This window comes from Copadichromis virginalis, linkage group LG13, assembly GCF_057382275.1.
Source record: "Copadichromis virginalis isolate Kocher_CV1m ecotype Utaka linkage group LG13, C_Virginalis_male_GT1.1, whole genome shotgun sequence".
NCBI classification, from domain to species: domain Eukaryota; kingdom Metazoa; phylum Chordata; class Actinopteri; order Cichliformes; family Cichlidae; genus Copadichromis; species Copadichromis virginalis.
Genome location: NC_140630.1, coordinates 10588461 through 10606144, shown reverse-complemented (window position 1 = coordinate 10606144; position 17684 = coordinate 10588461). Strand labels below are relative to the sequence as shown.

The 17684-nt window shown below is 40.5% G+C and overlaps 1 protein-coding gene across 7 annotated transcripts in view; it reads left to right on the top strand.

The window, feature by feature from the left end:
• Positions 1–17684, top strand: part of ccdc88ab (coiled-coil and HOOK domain protein 88ab) — a 68799-nt gene that overhangs the window by 24452 nt on the left and 26663 nt on the right. For all 7 annotated transcript variants that reach the window (XR_014923546.1, XM_085477211.1, XM_085477212.1 and 4 more), the window contains exons 4-8: positions 5273–5342; positions 12542–12600; positions 13386–13469; positions 13596–13736; positions 14374–14546. Coding sequence is in view for 6 of the 7 variants with exons in the window: in XM_085477211.1 (XP_085333337.1) it covers positions 5273–5342; positions 12542–12600; positions 13386–13469; positions 13596–13736; positions 14374–14546 (527 nt within the window). In the remaining variant the exon portion in view is untranslated. The remainder of the gene's footprint in view (positions 1–5272; positions 5343–12541; positions 12601–13385; positions 13470–13595; positions 13737–14373; positions 14547–17684) is intronic.

Genomic DNA, 17684 nt, shown 5'->3' with positions numbered 1-17684 from the left:
AGTGTTCTTCAGTGTCAGTGGGGGAAGAACAGAAGGAAAAACTGTCCACGGTGTAGTTCATTCTTTTGTAAAGTCTTTAACAAAGCAGAAGAGGAAGTTGGGTGATGAATCAGTGAATGAATCAGCTGTAGTGCCAAATCACAACATGGGTCATGAAGAAGAGTATCAGACTATGACAAAGGTCATGCACCCAGACAAATCCATCAGTATTAGCTGGTTTTATGCCATAGAAGCTGCAAATTAATGACATAATTAATATAGCATAATTAATATAGCTATATGATAACCCAACGGGCGGGGCTGAGATAGATTTTGGTCGCCCGACCGGAGATATCGCTAGCTCCGGGACGTCGGGCTAGCGATTTTTGCGAGCCCTGAGACTGTTTTATAATATCTATTTCTCCATAGTTATTTATGTTTACAAATGATCAGTGGAAACATTCTAATAAATTAAAGTAACAAAATGATTATATAAATCCAGGTCTTTGAAAAGTGAAAGTTTGCCTTTGCAAATGAAAAGCTATACTTGAAGTGTGAACATAAAGCACTAAACTCAGTTGTCATTATATGGTTGTCATGAAATGAGAGTGTGAGAAAACAGAGCTTGCAAGGCGAACACATGCTAGCATGGAAGGGGACAGGTGTGACCATGAATGGATGAGGAGCAGCGGTCAGCAGTGGGACAGGTGGTTGTAGGAAAAGAAGTGTGTTTGTGTCAATCTAGTAAATGACTTCTTTGTTTATTTATTTAGTACTCTCAAATGCTCAGTTGACCTTATAAAAATCATGTTCTGCTGGTGTTTTACCATCAAAAAGGCACAAATGTTTAAAACTTGTCTGGTTTCCACAGCAGCAAAGGCAAAAATATTTTTCCCCAGGCTGAACTTGTGGTACTATATTAAACAGCAATGGAGTGAGTCTGAAGTGTAGCTCTCTGTGTGCGCTTATTCACTCTGAATACCAAAGAGATAATAAAGCAGAGTGCTGAAAATTTCCCCAAATTTTAGACGGTGACTCCAGGCTCTTTAGTTTCCTTTAGCATATTTTGGCTTCTATTTTTGCCCTTTAAAATCAGATGAATTTCACCCAAAGCGGCTGTCATGAGTTCTACATGGTGAATTGGCTGTCAGACACACCAAATGCCTCTCTGTGAGATGCCAACTGTGGGCGTCTGAGATACGCTGATTATTCTGTCTGACGCTTGTTGAGTCAATCTGTCTCAGCCTTCAGACGTTATGGCCGTTTGATCGCTTCGGCCTGGAACAGCCAGACATTGGTCACTGTTATCGCTCCATTTTGTCATTGTTATCAGTGTTGTATTTGCCATTACCACATTTGTTTATTGCTAAGTATTTACTTGTAAAATGCTATAACATTTATTGCTCTTTACAAAAAGCACTTGAAGTTATAATTTCAGAAATGCAAATTATATGTAAGCTTTTCTGGAAATTGCTTTGGAAATGTATGATGACTCCTTTCGTTCCTCCGTGCATGCTCAGACACCAGTGTAGACAGAGGAAGAGAGACATAGCAGCTAGGGTCACTGCTGTTATCACCACTGGGATGAAACCATGGCAACCACGCTTCGGACCTAATAACCATTACTGCCTGTTACTGCGACCCCCCCCTACTCTCACCTTTACCCCATTTTAGTGAAGCGTCTCTGTGCATCATTTCTGTTATCAAATTATTAAAGGAAATTTGGTGAGTCTAACGTTCTTCAACTAAAATATTACAGTCTAAAAAAAGACAACAACAAACTAAGACCATGTGAACCATGTTGTAGTGCTATTTGATGACAGCCAAAAATCAAAATCACAATTATTTTGGTCGTATATTCAACTTAAGGAACATCATCCATTAACTCAGTTGAAGTATTAATGATTTTTCTGCAGGTTTGTGTCCTCTAATTAAAGGCTTCCTTTCTTGGCTCAAAATAAACTTCACAGTGGAGGGGGGAAAAAAAGTTTTTGTTCATGTTCGTCGTTAAGGTTGTAACAATTTTCCAAAGCTACCGTTTAACATTTTACTTCAGTTTTCCTTTAGAGGGGATGGGAGGGCAAAATAACAATTTTGGCAATAAACGTGTTTACTCTGATATATTTCCAGTCCACTCATTATCTGACCAATCCTTAAACACAGGTATCCACATGGGTACGACACTACATGAAGACAAAACTGATATATTATTGTCATTTGTATCTTAATTATGAATTATTGCACCCTTAGCAAACAATGGAAAATCATAATTAAATATAATTATTTGCACAGCCCTAGCTTTTTGTTATAGCTCGTTATTTGTCAGTCTTTCAGACTATGCGGCTATCTGTTTAAAACCAGATGTGAGAAATGCACTGAACATCTGTCACCCCATCCTCTGTATACCTTCCTGTGTGAACCGGCGGTTCTCTCTCTCTTCATCAATCCAAACAGCTGACAAAGGTTGTCAGAGCTGCTGCTTCTGCTGCAGGACTCTGATAAGGATAATAGTGCTGAAATTGTGTTTGCAACTTACATTTCCTTAAATTCCTTAAATTTCCTTTGACATGAAAAATATACTGGCCCATACATGTTTCTCAAACTGCAGCCATGTGTACAAACAGTTATATGGAGATGGGAAAAGCTGCACTGAGATTTTGAAGCAAATCTAGAAATTTCTTGTGTGTACATAAATATATGCATATTTTCATATATCTCAGTAAAGAGAGCCTATTAATGAAAACGTGAAATTGGCCAAAAGTTGTAGTTTTTTAGTTCCTATTATATCCTATTGTGTAGTTCCCTAAGTTATACAGGGATACAGTTTTGAATTCATCAGCTGAATGTAGCTGGTTGATTATTTTGGAAATGTTTCAAAGCAGCAACAGATGTGGTTCAATTTTTAGCCAGCCACCACCAAGTGATGTCAGTTTTTTTTTTTTCGTTTTTTTTTTCTCCTTCTACGGTGAGGTCACAGAGTATGTATAGAGCAGTTAATTACTGCACACGCAGAACTTCTGCAAAACCCTTTACTAATATAAGCCTCGTTGTCATGACTGCAGCAGTGCACTGCACAGAATAGTCGACTGTCAGGTCAGATGAGTTCAAGTTGTTCTCTGCCATCAGGTAAGTATGAAATATTCAAGTTAGCTGACCTTTATGTATATTCTATTTAAAGAACCCATCTCTTCCTTTGCAATCAGACATGTGGTTTAGGGTTGGTTTATACTGCTCTAAAAGTTTAGACCATGAACACTGTGGCAGTTAGCTGTGTACAGTTTCTACCAGATGGTTAGCTGGAACTTTCTGAATTTTACAGATGTTGCTTTATGGCAGTTTGCTGTTTTTCTTTTCTTTCCTTTCTTTCCCTTTTTTAAGGAGGCCATATTTTACCTTTTGCCTATCTTGTCCACTTTCATTTATTGTGTTTTTTCCTTTTTGTGCATGTGTAATATCTGCAGAAGTTACAAAGCCCATGTCAAGCCCTTCAGAAAATACTAGTTGTTATTAGGTGTCTGAAACACCTTGTTGGGGTCCAGCTTTTTGTTTTGTTTGTCTGTATCGCCGGGTAATACATTTGCCTAATGACCTCCGGCAGAGAACAAGCACCCTACAGACCAACATTTTTATTCTTTTACAGTAGCTCAGGCTGCACCTTCAAGTCTTGGTTAAATGCCAGACATTGATGACTCCTTACTACTACAAGCCCAGGCTATACTATTATTTTTACCTCTTCATGCTTCGTCCAAACTGATATACTTGATCACAAAAAATAGGGCTGGTAGATGCTGTTTATATGATGAAAATAGGTAATTTTAGTCTGCTGCTTGGTGGTTGATTGGCACCATGATGGCGTCATCACATCATATGTCATTTGTGGATATAAATGATGTTGTCATTAATTTAAAATAATAGGGTGCTTTCATCAGGCGTTTTAGGTGCAGAAATACTAAAGTTCTCACGTGCCAGATTTGTTGCTCAGCCACTGGTCCAGGAGGAGCTGGTAGAAAAAGACAGATTTCATGTATTATAGTAAGATTTCCACACCACTACCAGGAAAATACTCTGTGCTGTTTTGTTACATGGCTAATGTGGGTATAATTATATGCCCAGAGGCCAAAGTTATGTCAACATTTTAACAGCAAGGGGCAGAAACTGGGGAAACTTTAAGACCAATTTTAAACCAGTAAACAAGGACTGGGAGGGAGTTGGTTTGTTTCCATGTTGCCTTTTTTTGCTGCAGTGCGGGTCTTTGAGAAAATGGTAAGGGCATCCAAACAGTGTCTTCTGTTGCAGGTTCTCGTTGTTTGCCTGATTCTGGTTCTGGCTCCACTGGCTGATGGCTACTCGTGTTCTCATGAGGTTTACGGTTAGCCAACAGTAGTCTTTTGTCTTATTGTTTGTTCCAACCATGCAAGGCAAACAGAACTTTTCTGAAAGGTGGTCTGAAAGACACTGTGTCTAGAATAGAGTTGCATACAGAGAGAGAGCAGCAATGTAAAGTTTGGGTGAAAAATGATCTATTTATGGTTGTGGACCTCTAAAAGGAAATTTATATAGCCTTTTAAATGGCATTAGACATCTTATTTTTATGATGATTTGAAGTCATTTGTTTCTAGCTGTTTTTGTACCATTGCCGCACCTTTAATTTGACTAAAATGAAAGCATCAACACCAACATTGTCAGTATGTGCAGATGTACACATTGGTGCATTTGTCTACCTGAGTGTAATTTGTTGGTTTGGTTTCATTTTGGTTATGATGATTGAAATGTGAATGTAGAGGGCCCTGCGGCATAAACCACACCAGCTATTTAACCCACATGCACACCACTGCCACTTGCATCATCTCACATATGCAGTCACTACCAATGCACGAAATCTCATGGTTAGCCAGATACTATTGATTTATCTGGCCTCACCCAGTGTGTAACTCTTAAAAATTTAAGAATTGTCTTTCTTTGGAAGGATCTCACCTTCCTACTTCCACACTGTCAAATCTCTGAGCATCATACTTGTAATATTTCAATTATTGCTATGTAGCCATGTATTGATAAACAATCAATGCTAAAAAAAAAGATAATCTTGGATGGTAGTATCCTCTGATAGACGTATGTAGCGCTACTAAAGCTATTTAGAGTCCAATAATCAAGAACTCTGGCAAATTAAAGTCACATTTGGGCTTGGTTTAGATTTAGTTGCTTCGATTTCTTTTCCATAATTCTTTTTTTAAAAATAAATATTTGACATTGCGCTCCCTTGCTGAACATTTTTTTTTCTTTCTTTGTGTGACAGGAGTGTCTCCAACAGCTGGTGATGATGCCTTTACCAAATGTGCTGATACTGGGCCGGAACCCCCTCTCTGGTAAGTGCCAGCGTACTAAACAGTACGTCTTCATTATACAGACTGACGGTCTGACCCGTCCTGTGCCGGTTTTAACTTGACTCTAGCTGAGTGGCACTGGTAGTAAGTGCATTGCAGGCAGTTCACTAAGAGGACATTCAACATTGCAGAGCTCCCCAAACTTCATCAGAATGCAAATTTAATCCTGTTAAAATTATCCAGTGCTTTGATGTTTCATGTGTGCTTTCTCTTTGGTGCCTTTATTTTCTTTTTCTGCACAATAACGAGCTGTTAAATGTCATTCATAACCCACGCTGAATCGAAACTTAACAGCAGAAAATGAAAAATGTTGATCATATTTTTGCAGCGATGTGAAGTGGACCAATTATAGGTTTCACAATCTTTCTGCAGCTCTATTCTCAGAAAGCGTTGTGAAAACTTGTACACACATTTTCCACCACAAGCAAGTCGCCCACGGCCACATCTGTAGAGTTCTATTACCCAAAGTGTTAAATTCATTTAACCCCTTGGCATCAAGGCTTTGACCTGGTGCTCCCAGCTATGCAACTTAATACGTCTTAGTCGCCTTAAAAGCAACAATCGTGCAGAGTCAAGTGTTCGAACACCATGATAATATTTTATGTAGCTTGACTTGTCCAGCCCTAAGTGCCAACTTGATACTCCAGCATGAACTTAAGTAAGCCACTGAGGAGAAGATAACTAACAGCAGGTCATCATTTAAGAGTATGCCGTAGTGGTTGCAGAAATACATCTGTATTAAAATATATAATTTGGAGGGGGTTCAGCCAGTGTAGATCAGTAGACACACAAAAGATCATTGGATTGGTTGCTCTACTTTGGGAAAACAGTATCCACACAAAGGTTCAGAGCTTTTGTGTAGATGTCTGCAACTTTAATCATGAGCTCTTCAGTGTATTGTTTCCAGGCTCAGGTCACAGATGTTGCTGAAAGATCTGTACCTTTTTAAATACCCATCCTCCCCCAGCTGCCTTATCATACGTTCATCACAGCAGTTTGTTATTTTTGGGTTTTCAGCACTCTTTAGTGGTCACAATTACCCTTTTTAATTCTCATATGCCCCTACTAGCATGAAAGGTAAATAAATGAACAATAAGAGGCTGCAAGTAGTGAATACTTTTGTGTATGGATCACTGGCACCAGATTTCATAATTGCTTTTATTTGGTGTTTATTAATCCTTGTCAGCCCCTGTCTGTTTGTTTGAATACATCACTGCCATTTTCACAGCACCTTGGCAGTCTTTCACAGCCTCACGCAGCAGCCTTTAGAAGTCCTGAAGGAAATATTAAGAGGATACCGAGGTCGACCCATTGCACGAGTGGAGTGAAGCTCCATGTAAGTGGGCCAGACCAAGCAGGAAGACTTCACTCATCTAGTGCTTTTTACCTTGTAGCTCATCAGATAATCACTCAGCAAGGCAGCAGCCAGTCAGACCAGTGCTAGCTGTGGAGCTTGGCTGCTGGCTCAGTGACTGCCAGCTGAAAGTCATTGGCCATGTGGCTTTTATTATGCTCCCATTAGGGGGGGCAGGGGACAGCTCTCCATGTGTGTGAGTGCATGCATGTGTGTTTGGTGGATGGGGGAGGGGTGTCTTCACAACAGTGAACAGTGGGAATGCACTGTAGTACCCCCCTCAAGGCTCTGGTTTAACCCTAGTTCCCCTTGCATAAACATGCAGGGTTATATGCACAGACAAACACTCCCTTGTGCATGCAAGTAGTGTCTGGTCAGTATGGTTATGTGCACATGTCAGAAAAACAGAGTAGCTCCTTTGTTTAGTCTGTTTTAAAGTCTGTGAATTATCATCACTAATATCTTAGCTAATCTATAGCTGCTTTCCTTGGGCAAATTGAGTGGCCTTTTATAGTTATAATCCTCTTTTCATCACTCCTACTAATGGAAAATGCTATTCACTGACACCAGCCAAAAACAAAGCTGATTGAGTCATCAGACAAAATTTAAAGGTAAATTAGTGGAGTGTTTTTGGAGCATTTCTAAAACCTACAGTATGCTCCCTTATATTGAAGAACGCCATAATCTGAAGCCCTCTTTAACTCTATGCTGAAAACTCATACGTAAACTACGAGGGGCATAAAAGTGTAGGCATAAAAATAGTTTCCGGTGACATCAGTTCAGAAGTGGATTTCCTCGAAGTCTAAATCAGTATCGATCACAGTGCTTTGGCTGTCCTCACTGTATAGGAGCACTCAGACTATTTGTGTTCCTGAGGCTGAAATATTTTCGTTTTGTGGAGATGCACGTTTACCTCTGTTTGTGTGTCACCCACTGTGTATTTGTGTGAATTTACTGTCTTTGCATAAGATTTGAAATAGGACTTTGCTTCACCATGTGCAAAAATACCTTATATAGTGTAAATATTTATTTTATGAATTAATATATTTAAGCAAGAAAATCCGATATGAAAATCTCTGAAACTGAGGAAAAAAGTTCTGCCTATTTTTACTATGTTGTGGTCAGTTGTGCGTCTATAATAAGCAGAGTAGATGGAGAGGAAACCAGTGTTGGGTTAGCTCTGAGAGCTAGGGGATTGGTGGCTATTAATATAAATGGGTAGCCTGCCTGAATAAAATCTATGTGCAGGAAATGCTGGGTAAAGCACAATTGCTCTAAAATGATCTCTAAGTAAGGTTTAGTCAACTCTGCCCTGTCCTCTGCTCCAGTGAGATGGGTTGAATAGACTCTGGCACCTTGTCAAAGCAATATCATATTGCATGTACCAGTATTATTACTGACATGCATGCCATTGGGTCCTGACAGAGCTTGCATGGAAGTACACAATTCTGTTTTTCCTCATAATTGACTCACATCCTCCCACACACTGCTGTGGCATTGCAGGAAGAAGGGTTGGTAACTGTCCTTCTGACCTTTTGTTTCCTGCCTAAAGGATAAAAGAGGGAGGAGGGAAAGGTGGTGAAAAAGGAAGCCTAGATGAGTGTGCTCAGTCTCAGAAGGTGCAGATCCTCTATAACAATGTTAGAGGATGGTAGGAAGCAGTGGCGGCTCCTGAAAAAAATCTCAGGGGGGGCAATTTTTATGATATCGACTAAAATGACCCATTTAATGAGTACATCAAACAACACAATTTTAATTTTAATTTAAAATGAACAACCATATTCTGGCCATTTGTATAGATTTGTAAAAATGAACAACCATATTCTGGCCATTTGTATAGATTTGTAAAAATGAACATGAACTGATTTTTTTTTGCCTCAAGTCGTGATCAATTGATGCCATCAAGTCGACTAAACCTCTAAAAATCCCTGGATTGTCTGAGGAATCACTTTCATCATGTCCCCGCATTGCTAGCTCAAAAGCACCACAAAACTTAATACAATCGATGATTTTAGATAAAATATGACGGTTTTTATCTACCTCTTCGTTGTGCCTTCTTAAAGCAATCCGATGTCCATCATCTAGCTGCGCCGCTATGCTAGTTTTCCCTAGCACAGCTAGCTTTACACTGTTGTCCATATGAACTCGTGAGCTTTCATGTTTCTTGATTCGTTCGGAGAGGTGCTTTAAGTCGGTTTGTCCAGATTGTGTCCACGTCAAATCACACTTGTCACTTTTGAACAGTATGCACGGGAAACAAAAAAGTGCATTAGCTGTTCCACAGCCTGTCAGCCACGACTTGCGCTGGAACCAACTCCGACAAAAAGTCCTGTTGTATGCTTTTGACTTCTCCTTCGTTGCCTGGGTTAGTTGAATTTCGGGCTTGTCAGGTCCCAACTCTTTAACTTGCAGTTTTTCTGCCATTGTCCTTCTGGCAAAAGGGTAGGTTAGAAGCGATCTAACCGAATTTGGGGGAGGCTGTGCCTCAACCGTTAACAATACCGCTGCCATCGTCTCTCTCTGACCTTATAGCTCACTTAGGCTACTGACTGAGGTAAAATTCTAGAACAGCAAATCTTCGCGCGTTTTCTGCAGGGGCGCAATTTTAAGCGCCCCCAAACCATTTAATTCAGCGACGCTGATAGGTCAAATATTTATTATTTTCCCCTGGCAACCATTTAATGATAGGCTATTTCGCTGCATATCAAGGGCGCTTTGACGAGCGCCCCAGAAGAAGAAAAACACCGTTTGTTGGTTGAACTTTAATGAGTCAGCTGGTGAAAATGTTAAAATACGCCTGGCTGTATATGGGCACACACATAGTAAAACTATCATTGATGAATTTTTAAAAAATATATATTTTTACTCCTCCACATTTGGGGGGGCGGAGCCCGAGCGCCCCCTATGGGCCAGCCGCCACTGGTAGGAAGGAAGGATGGGTGGATGTGTGTTGCAAAGAATAAATGGGTGGATGAAGTGATTGGATAAGAGAGGAGGAGAGTGATGGAGGACAAAAAGCCAGCAGAGATTGAAGGCGACCTCTTTGCTGCTGGAGGGAGATTTCTTTCTTTATTTTCAACCTTGCCTTTTCGCCTTCCTCCTGCTCTCTGTCTCTTTTGGTTTCTGTGTTTCTATATTCTTCCCTTGTGTTTGTGTTGCTTGTGCGCTGTGGTGCTTTCCTCCTTTTGTGTCTCTTCCTTTCATCTTTCCCTCTTTACCGCTTCTCGCTCTTGTTCTCTCTGTCTCTCGGTTGCTCTCTCTGATGGTATAAATTATTTATCCTATGAGGCCCCTTATCTTTCCTTGGTTGCTTCAGTCGATTTGCTGAGCTAAATCCCTTCCCTGACTAGAATAGGTTCCTGTGGCTCTAATAGACTATTGTTAAGCCCAGTGGCTCTGAGAATTAGTTTTATCTGTCACGCTCCTAGGCCCAAATTCACTTTTTTGTGTGCTTCATAATGAGTGACTGACTAAGCACACTTCAGTATTCATTCTTAAAACAGCACTGGTTATTTTCTAGAGACAGTTATTAAGAGTTAAGAGTATTTACTATTAATTAATGATAATATATACTTAAAATGCAGTGACATAAATGTTCAGTTGATTTTTTTTTTTCTAAAATGTTTCATGACATCATGCCATGTCTGGGTCACACGCACAGTGGATTTGTGGAAAAACACCTGACCTTGTTATGACTGATTTCTATACCAGAAGGTTAGAAAGTTTCCCTCTGAGTTGTCAACAACCTGCCACTCATTTCCTTGGTTGCGCTTCAGCACAAATTCTATTACAAGAGAATTTCCATATTATGATTGAAGCATCTCTATAATAAGTGCCTAAAGAAGAAAAAAGGCTGCTGCAAAGCTCCAGGTCTACTAGCTGGAATGCTCAAAAAAGAGAGGGGGGAAAAAAGAGACCTGCTTCACTATATATTTAACATAACTGAAAGTTATTTTCTCACATATGAATGCTGCAAATGTTGGCACAGTTGGGTCCTGACATTGTCAAGCAGTTGGCACACAAGATAGATTTTCGGTGTTGGCAAAATTCCACTTGCTTTAGGGAAGGATGCCGAGAGAGAGCATCCTAGAGGCAGGATGCAGTGAACACACCGGATTATTACCTGTGATATTTCACAACGTGCAAGCCGGCAGAGAGGCGGGGGCTGTCACACAGACGGGGGCTGTGAGATTAAGTTTAATATCTGATCTGACTCATTTGCATTCTGACATGTCTGGTAATTTCTCAAAAGCTTCAGGGCTACTCTGTAATAATATTGACTTTTGTGCCTCTGATTCAAGACTGATGAATGAAGCATAATTGATTTGTATAGAGAAACCTGTAAAATAGCTGAATAGACACTTGCAATGGGAGTCTCTGTTTTGCCATCCTGGAGCGACAACAGTGTCTGTTGCTTTAAAAAGCTCTTTCACATAGAAAGCAGCATGTGCTGTGCTGACTGCTAGGCCAAGCAAACGCTGACCACTGTTCTCTGTTCTCTGTCTGTACCATGTCATTTTTTGCGGCCACTTATGGTTTTATGTGTATGGTATGCGCTCGCTTCTTGCCAGTCTGCATTTCTACGGGTTGTGTGAATGTATGGATTTCAGAGGTGCCGTTTGTATCCACACTGTATGTGAAATGCCCTTAAGTTGTTGCTTTCCACAGCTTTTTTTTAACCACCTCAACCCACTCCAAACATGTACTTTTCAGTCCTTCATGAAAAGTACTTTCATCACTCATTCATCTCATTATCTCTCTTTTTTTGTCGTTTGGAAAGTCCCACGAAGATTAAAGTTGTCAATGAAAATTGTCCTTGTGTATGCCTGCTGTTTAGCTGTGATGATTGGCCCATAAAGCAGACCACCCTACATCGAGAACATGCTGTCACTAATCTGGATTTATGATCGTTTTAGCGGGACATTTTTAGCCCTTGCTAGCCCCCCTGGGCCGCGGGATGAGCTGGCTTATCACACACACTCTGGTTATCAACTGGGGGAACACAGTCTTAGTACAGAGAGACACAGATGCCCTTAACTAGCATTAACTATACCACTTAGTTAGTGTGTGACACACACACACACACACACACACACACAAACACAAACATGCACCACCTGGTTTGCTGTTGTTCAGTCCCAAATCACACAGATGAGCTCAGGCCTGTTGAGCAGGCAAGCAGCTGTTTGTCGGTTTCAGCAGTTTCTGACAATATGTCCTGACATGTGGAAGTACTGGGTGTTCACCCTGCCAGCCTACTGCGCTGTGGAAAACATCGTGTCACTGTATCTGAGGAAAGGTTTTATAAGGGGAAATGGGAACAACCCAAGAATTTAGGCTTATTGGAAGTAAATGTGGGAATGATTTTATTCCTGTCTTAAAATAAGATGAAGCTGATGTTTTAATCTGAACCTACTACATCTTGATTTTTACAGGGAATTTGGTCGTGTGAAGCCCTGTTTCCAAAGGACACACAACCTTAAGATAAATTTATTACTAATTGAAAAAAAAATCAGTTTGTAAAGCTTAATTTATGAGTTAGTTACTGACCTACATCATGCAATCGATCTGAGCTTGTTGTGATGAAGAGGCTGCGGAAAATACTTCCACTGCTATCAACAAAACACCAATCAGTAGCACTAATTAACTAACCTCTGTGTTTTTACTCCTTAATAAACCACAAAAACTGAACACAAAGCCAGACAAATAAAGGGAGTAACAAGACACACATAACAAATGATCTTTGATTTCCACAGGAATTTTGTTTGGGTTTTTATGCAGACATATTTAAAGTTATTCCCCTGCTGTGTCCTATGTCTTCCTTCAGCACAAGGTCTGGAAGAGATGAAGAAACTGTTGCTGTTGCTACTAGGCTGTGCTGTCCAGGTAAGAGCTCAGTGTAGTCGACCTAAACACTCCACATAAGTGCATTTGATACAGGTTTCATGCTGCTGTGAAAGTATGGACTAAGAAGATTCATAAAAGACGACTATCAACTCAAGATGATATTTTATGAGGAGGTCAAATAGATATCATTGTTATTTGTGTCATTTTTAGTGGTCATACTTCTGCAATTTAATTCTCAATCCAAAAAACACATTTGGAAGAGTTTAAGTCTGTTTAGTCCAGTCTTCCTTGATTTACTGCCAGCTTTAACTCTGCTACAACTAACGCTGTGTAATGAATGACAATGCAGACCTTTTTCCTGTCTTATGACAAAGCCTGCATTCAGCTCTTACTCACTGCACGTCAGATAAAACCACTGACCTTTCACAAACTCCATTGTTTTATTCAAATGAAGCTGCACCTGTGTTCATGCACTTAACTCTGACTTGATAATGTGCCTACCACAAGGCTGCATTAAAATGCACAGATGCCTAGCTACTAATCAGAATTATTCATTAAAAATAAAAAAATACATTTTTCCATCTTCTTGCATCTTCTTATTCAGTTCAAGAGCCTGTCTCAGCTGTTTTTGCTCTTATCATCTTTCTGATGTATAAGAATACACTCAGCTCATGTTTACATTGTTGGCCTGCTAACCTCCTCTGGACCCCCAATTAAACTTACAGTATCAACTATGTCACATCTCAAATATCGTGCTCTTCTTCTCTCATTGAAGATTTAGAGATTTAACTTTTGCCCCTGCATCCTCCTCTCTCTGTTTACAGTGTGAGAAGAAGGAAGAGTACATTGAGCGTATCCAGACTCTGGACTTTGACACCAAAGCTGCCATAGCATCACGTATCCAAGAGGTATTTCTCCTCCACAGCAAACACAAAAGAGAAAATGTTATAAGCCTTGCTAAACCTTTCAGCTGGTGTTCACTGTTACATTCACTATTCGCTAAAGCTTTATTGACAATATGATGGTAATTTTAGGTGACTCATAACCAAGAAAATGTAGTGGACCTGCAGTGGTTGGAAAGTGGTGAAATACCTCCAGAGGATCTGGACAGCCTCTCCAGAAACCTGGCTTTCCACCTCAAGCGCCTGGTGGATGAAAGGGACACACAGCTTGAGGTAATGACATACTGTATATGTGTGTGAATATACACTTATTTAGGCTTATTAGTAAAATGACAAAGTACATAAACAATGCAGACCAAAGAACAAAGAAGTGTAGAAAATTTAATGAATTGAAATTCTCTCTGTTGTTGGGGGAGATTTGCTGATGAAAATCTTTAGGTCACTTTCGAACAGGGTTATGTGGAAATTTTTCCTTTTTTCATGTTACCACACAAGAGAAACCTCAGGAAGGAAGGGTTGAAACTGTTAACTGTCGCATGGATGTGTGTGTGTGTGTGTGTGTGTGTGTGTGTGTGTATGTTTGACTTTGACTTCGTGCGTCATTGAGTTTCCAACCCATGGGGTGCAGATCCCAATGACAGATACAGCGTGTGTGTGTGTGTGTGTGTGTGTCAGGGGGTTCTAATAGCCTCCAGATTATCACTGTAGTCCAGCCTCTTTCAATTAAAATCCCATTTCCTGTCGGGGGCAGTAGATCAAAATGGGCTGTATGTGGGACTGTGTGCACTTTTTATTCTGTTCTAGTTTTTGGGTGGTGGGAGTCCTTCCGTTGAATCAGTGAATCTCCTCTTTGTTTTTCCCTCTTAGCACTTACACAACACCTCACCTTCTATTTTCTGCTCCCATCCAGACTATAGTCGAGCTTACCCAGGAGAGAGACTGTGTGCAGCTCTCTCCACTGGCTCCCTGTTCAACCCAGTCTCCCGGTGACTCTCCCAGTATGAGGAGGACTGAGAGCCGACAGCACCTCTCTGTGGAGTTGGCTGATGCCAAGGCCAAGATAAGACGCCTTCGGCAGGAACTGTGAGTGCAACCACCATATCAGCTTTTTCAATAATTATCTAAATTGGGGCGATCGTGGCTCAAGAGTTGGGAGTTCGCCTTGTAATCGGAAGGTTGCTGGTTCGAGCCCCGGCTCGGACAGTCTCGATCGTTGTGTCCTTGGGCAAGACACTTCACCCGTTGCCTACTGGTGGTGGTCAGAGGGCTCGGTGGCGCCAGTGTCCGGCAGCCTCGCCTCTGTCAGTGTGCCCCAGGGTGGCTGTGGCTACAATGTAGCTGCCATCACCAGTGTGTGAATGTGTGCGTGAATGGGTGGATGACTGGATATGTAAAGCGCTTTGGGGTCCTTAGGGACTAGAAAAGCGCTATATAAATACAGGCCATTTACCATTTACCATTTAAATTAAGCACAGGGAACAGAAAAAAGAAGCTAGAACTGTAAATGGATCTCTGTGGGTGCCAATTTTGTTTCCTACTGTTGCAAGTGTCACAAATGTGATCTGAACTGGGCAGATAAAATCTTGCACGGTCATCAGGATCAGTATTTGAATTTCATCAGATTCTTCGTGATCAGCAATCACCTTCATTGTGAGAAAAGGATACAGTCTAACTGGATATTTATCCAAAGAGTCCATTTCCACTTGGCCCACTTATTAGTTGCACGAGCTTTCGTTGTTGTTATGAGCCACACACAAAAGAAGAAAAAGTGAAGTCATTCTCAGAAACCTTAGAGGCCTTTTAAATGTGGTTTATGAATAATAGAGTTTCCTTTTTTAAAGTGCTGTAATTTTCCAGCAGACAAAGGCTTAATGGCTGACATGGATCAGTTAGAATAGAAAACTTTTCACTTCAAGTGGAAGTATTTTACAGGGAGTGCAGAATTATTAGGCAAGTGAGTATTTTGTCCACATCATCCTCTTCATGCACGTTGTCTTACTCCAAGCTGTGTAGGCTCGAAAGCCTACTGAACAAGACACACAAGCTGAAACGTCAAGACTGGGCCAAGAAATATCTCAAGACTGGTTTTTCTAAGGTTTTATGGACTGATGAAATGAGAGTGAGTCTTGATGGGCCAGATGGATGGGCCCGTGGCTGGATTGGTAAAGGGCAGAGAGCTCCAGTCCGACTCAGACGCCAGCAAGGTGGAGGTGGAGTACTGGTTTGGGCTGGTATCATCAAAGATGAGCTTGTGGGGCCTTTTCGGGTTGAGGATGGAGTCAAGCTCAACTCCCAGTCCTACTGCCAGTTTCTGGAAGACACCTTCTTCAAGCAGTGGTACAGGAAGAAGTCTGCATCCTTCAAGAAAAACATGATTTTCATGCAGGACAATGCTCCATCACACGGGTCCAAGTACTCCACAGCGTGGCTGGCAAGAAAGGGTATAAAAGAAGAAAAACTAATGACAGGGCCTCCTTGTTCACCTTGTAACCCTAACCCTACACACAGATATCCCCCTAAAATAGCTAAAACTAAAAACAAACTAAAAACTACTTCCAAAAACATTCAGCTTTTGATATTAATGAGTTTTTTGGGTTCATTGAGAACATGGTTGTTGTTCAATAATAAAATTATTCCTCAAAAATACAACTTGCCTAATAATTCTGCACTCCCTGTAGTGCTGCACGAATGAACTTAACTTGTACCTGTCCTGACAGACTGGCTGGTGCCTTGAAGTTGGTGTTGTTTAACAACTTTGCAGGAACTGTTTTACTCTACAGAGGTTGATTTTCATGTTTTCTGTTCCAGCTGAAATAATCATGAATTGGATTCCTGTGATAGGCTGTTATCAGTCCTGACATAGACTATGTCAAGGAAATTGTTTACACACTTGAGTGGATCTAATTTGCTGGAAAGAAGTGAATCTGTCACCATAACAGCATTTAAATGAGTGCAAGCCCTGTGTTGACAAAAATGTTAGCTCACCGCAAAGAGGTTAACTTGGGGGAAAATCACCAGGACTCAAGTAGTTTTGTTCATGTAGGTTTCATTTAGTCAAGCGTACCCTCATTTTCTTTATCAAATTAAGAGAAATGACAGCCATCTATTACACAAAGACCCATTTTGAGTCAGAGAAAGTCCTGAGCACTTCTTAAATTTATAGAAAAAGAGAAGTCCAACTACCTACCAGCTAAAGCTTAATTTACATGGATAGAACTCCATAACAAATGACCAACATTGCAGGCTTGTTCATGCAGTGTGAGCTGCTGTCTGTGTTCTTATTGAAATGTTAAATATATTTATTTTACCAAATAATAATTTTAAGGATTTAGATCTGGGATGTGAGTTCTGCTCACATTATATAATCTTCACATTTTGTTAATGTATAATGTAGGCTATCACTTCTAAAGGGTTTTGGTCTCTTATAAGGCAATATTTGCTAATGTGCTACGTCATGGATTAGCCTCATTCTCAGTTTTAACTGTCGACTCACTCCAGTTTAAACAGGTTGTTGATTAGTCAAAAGGGTAGATTCCTGTTTGTCGAAGGATGCGTTGTTTTGTTTCCTTTGTTTAAACGAAATGTTTGTATGAGGCCTAACTAAAGGACTAAATTATGGTTCTTCAACAATTGATTGTATCTTAGATTGAGGTGCAGATCAGCCACTTCCTTGTCACATTAAAAACATCTCACCTTGAATGATCTTAAACTAATTTGTCTTAGTTCTTGTGCGGGAATGGGTCGCCATCAATCACTGTAGGCGTTTCGCTTATCTTTCCTTCCTTGACCCACATTTATAATCTCTTCAGTTAACTTAAAAAGGGGCACAATACAACAAGAGCAAGATTTATTTTGTTTGTTGGTTGCTATAGTGTTGCTATAGTGCTGCTGTGTCTGTGATAGAAAGGTTATTGCCATGTGATGAGCTGTGACAAGGAACAAAAAGGTCCGTCTGTCCATTCTGATGTAGTCTGGTCACATGATTTCTGTGCCGTCTTTAAGGGAGAAGAAGATTGTTTGTTGTGTCTATGGATGCAGGCACATACACAGACAGTGTCTCTCCATATAAGTGTGTGTGTGTGTCTGCTTTTTGTGTCTGAAGGAGACCAGGTCAGAGCTGGGGGGTATGTTTCACTGTTTCCACAGTGGTCTGTTTTTGTTCATTTTTTGTGCTATTTCCACTTATCTGCCCCCAAAAGCTTATTAGTTTTAATATAGAGG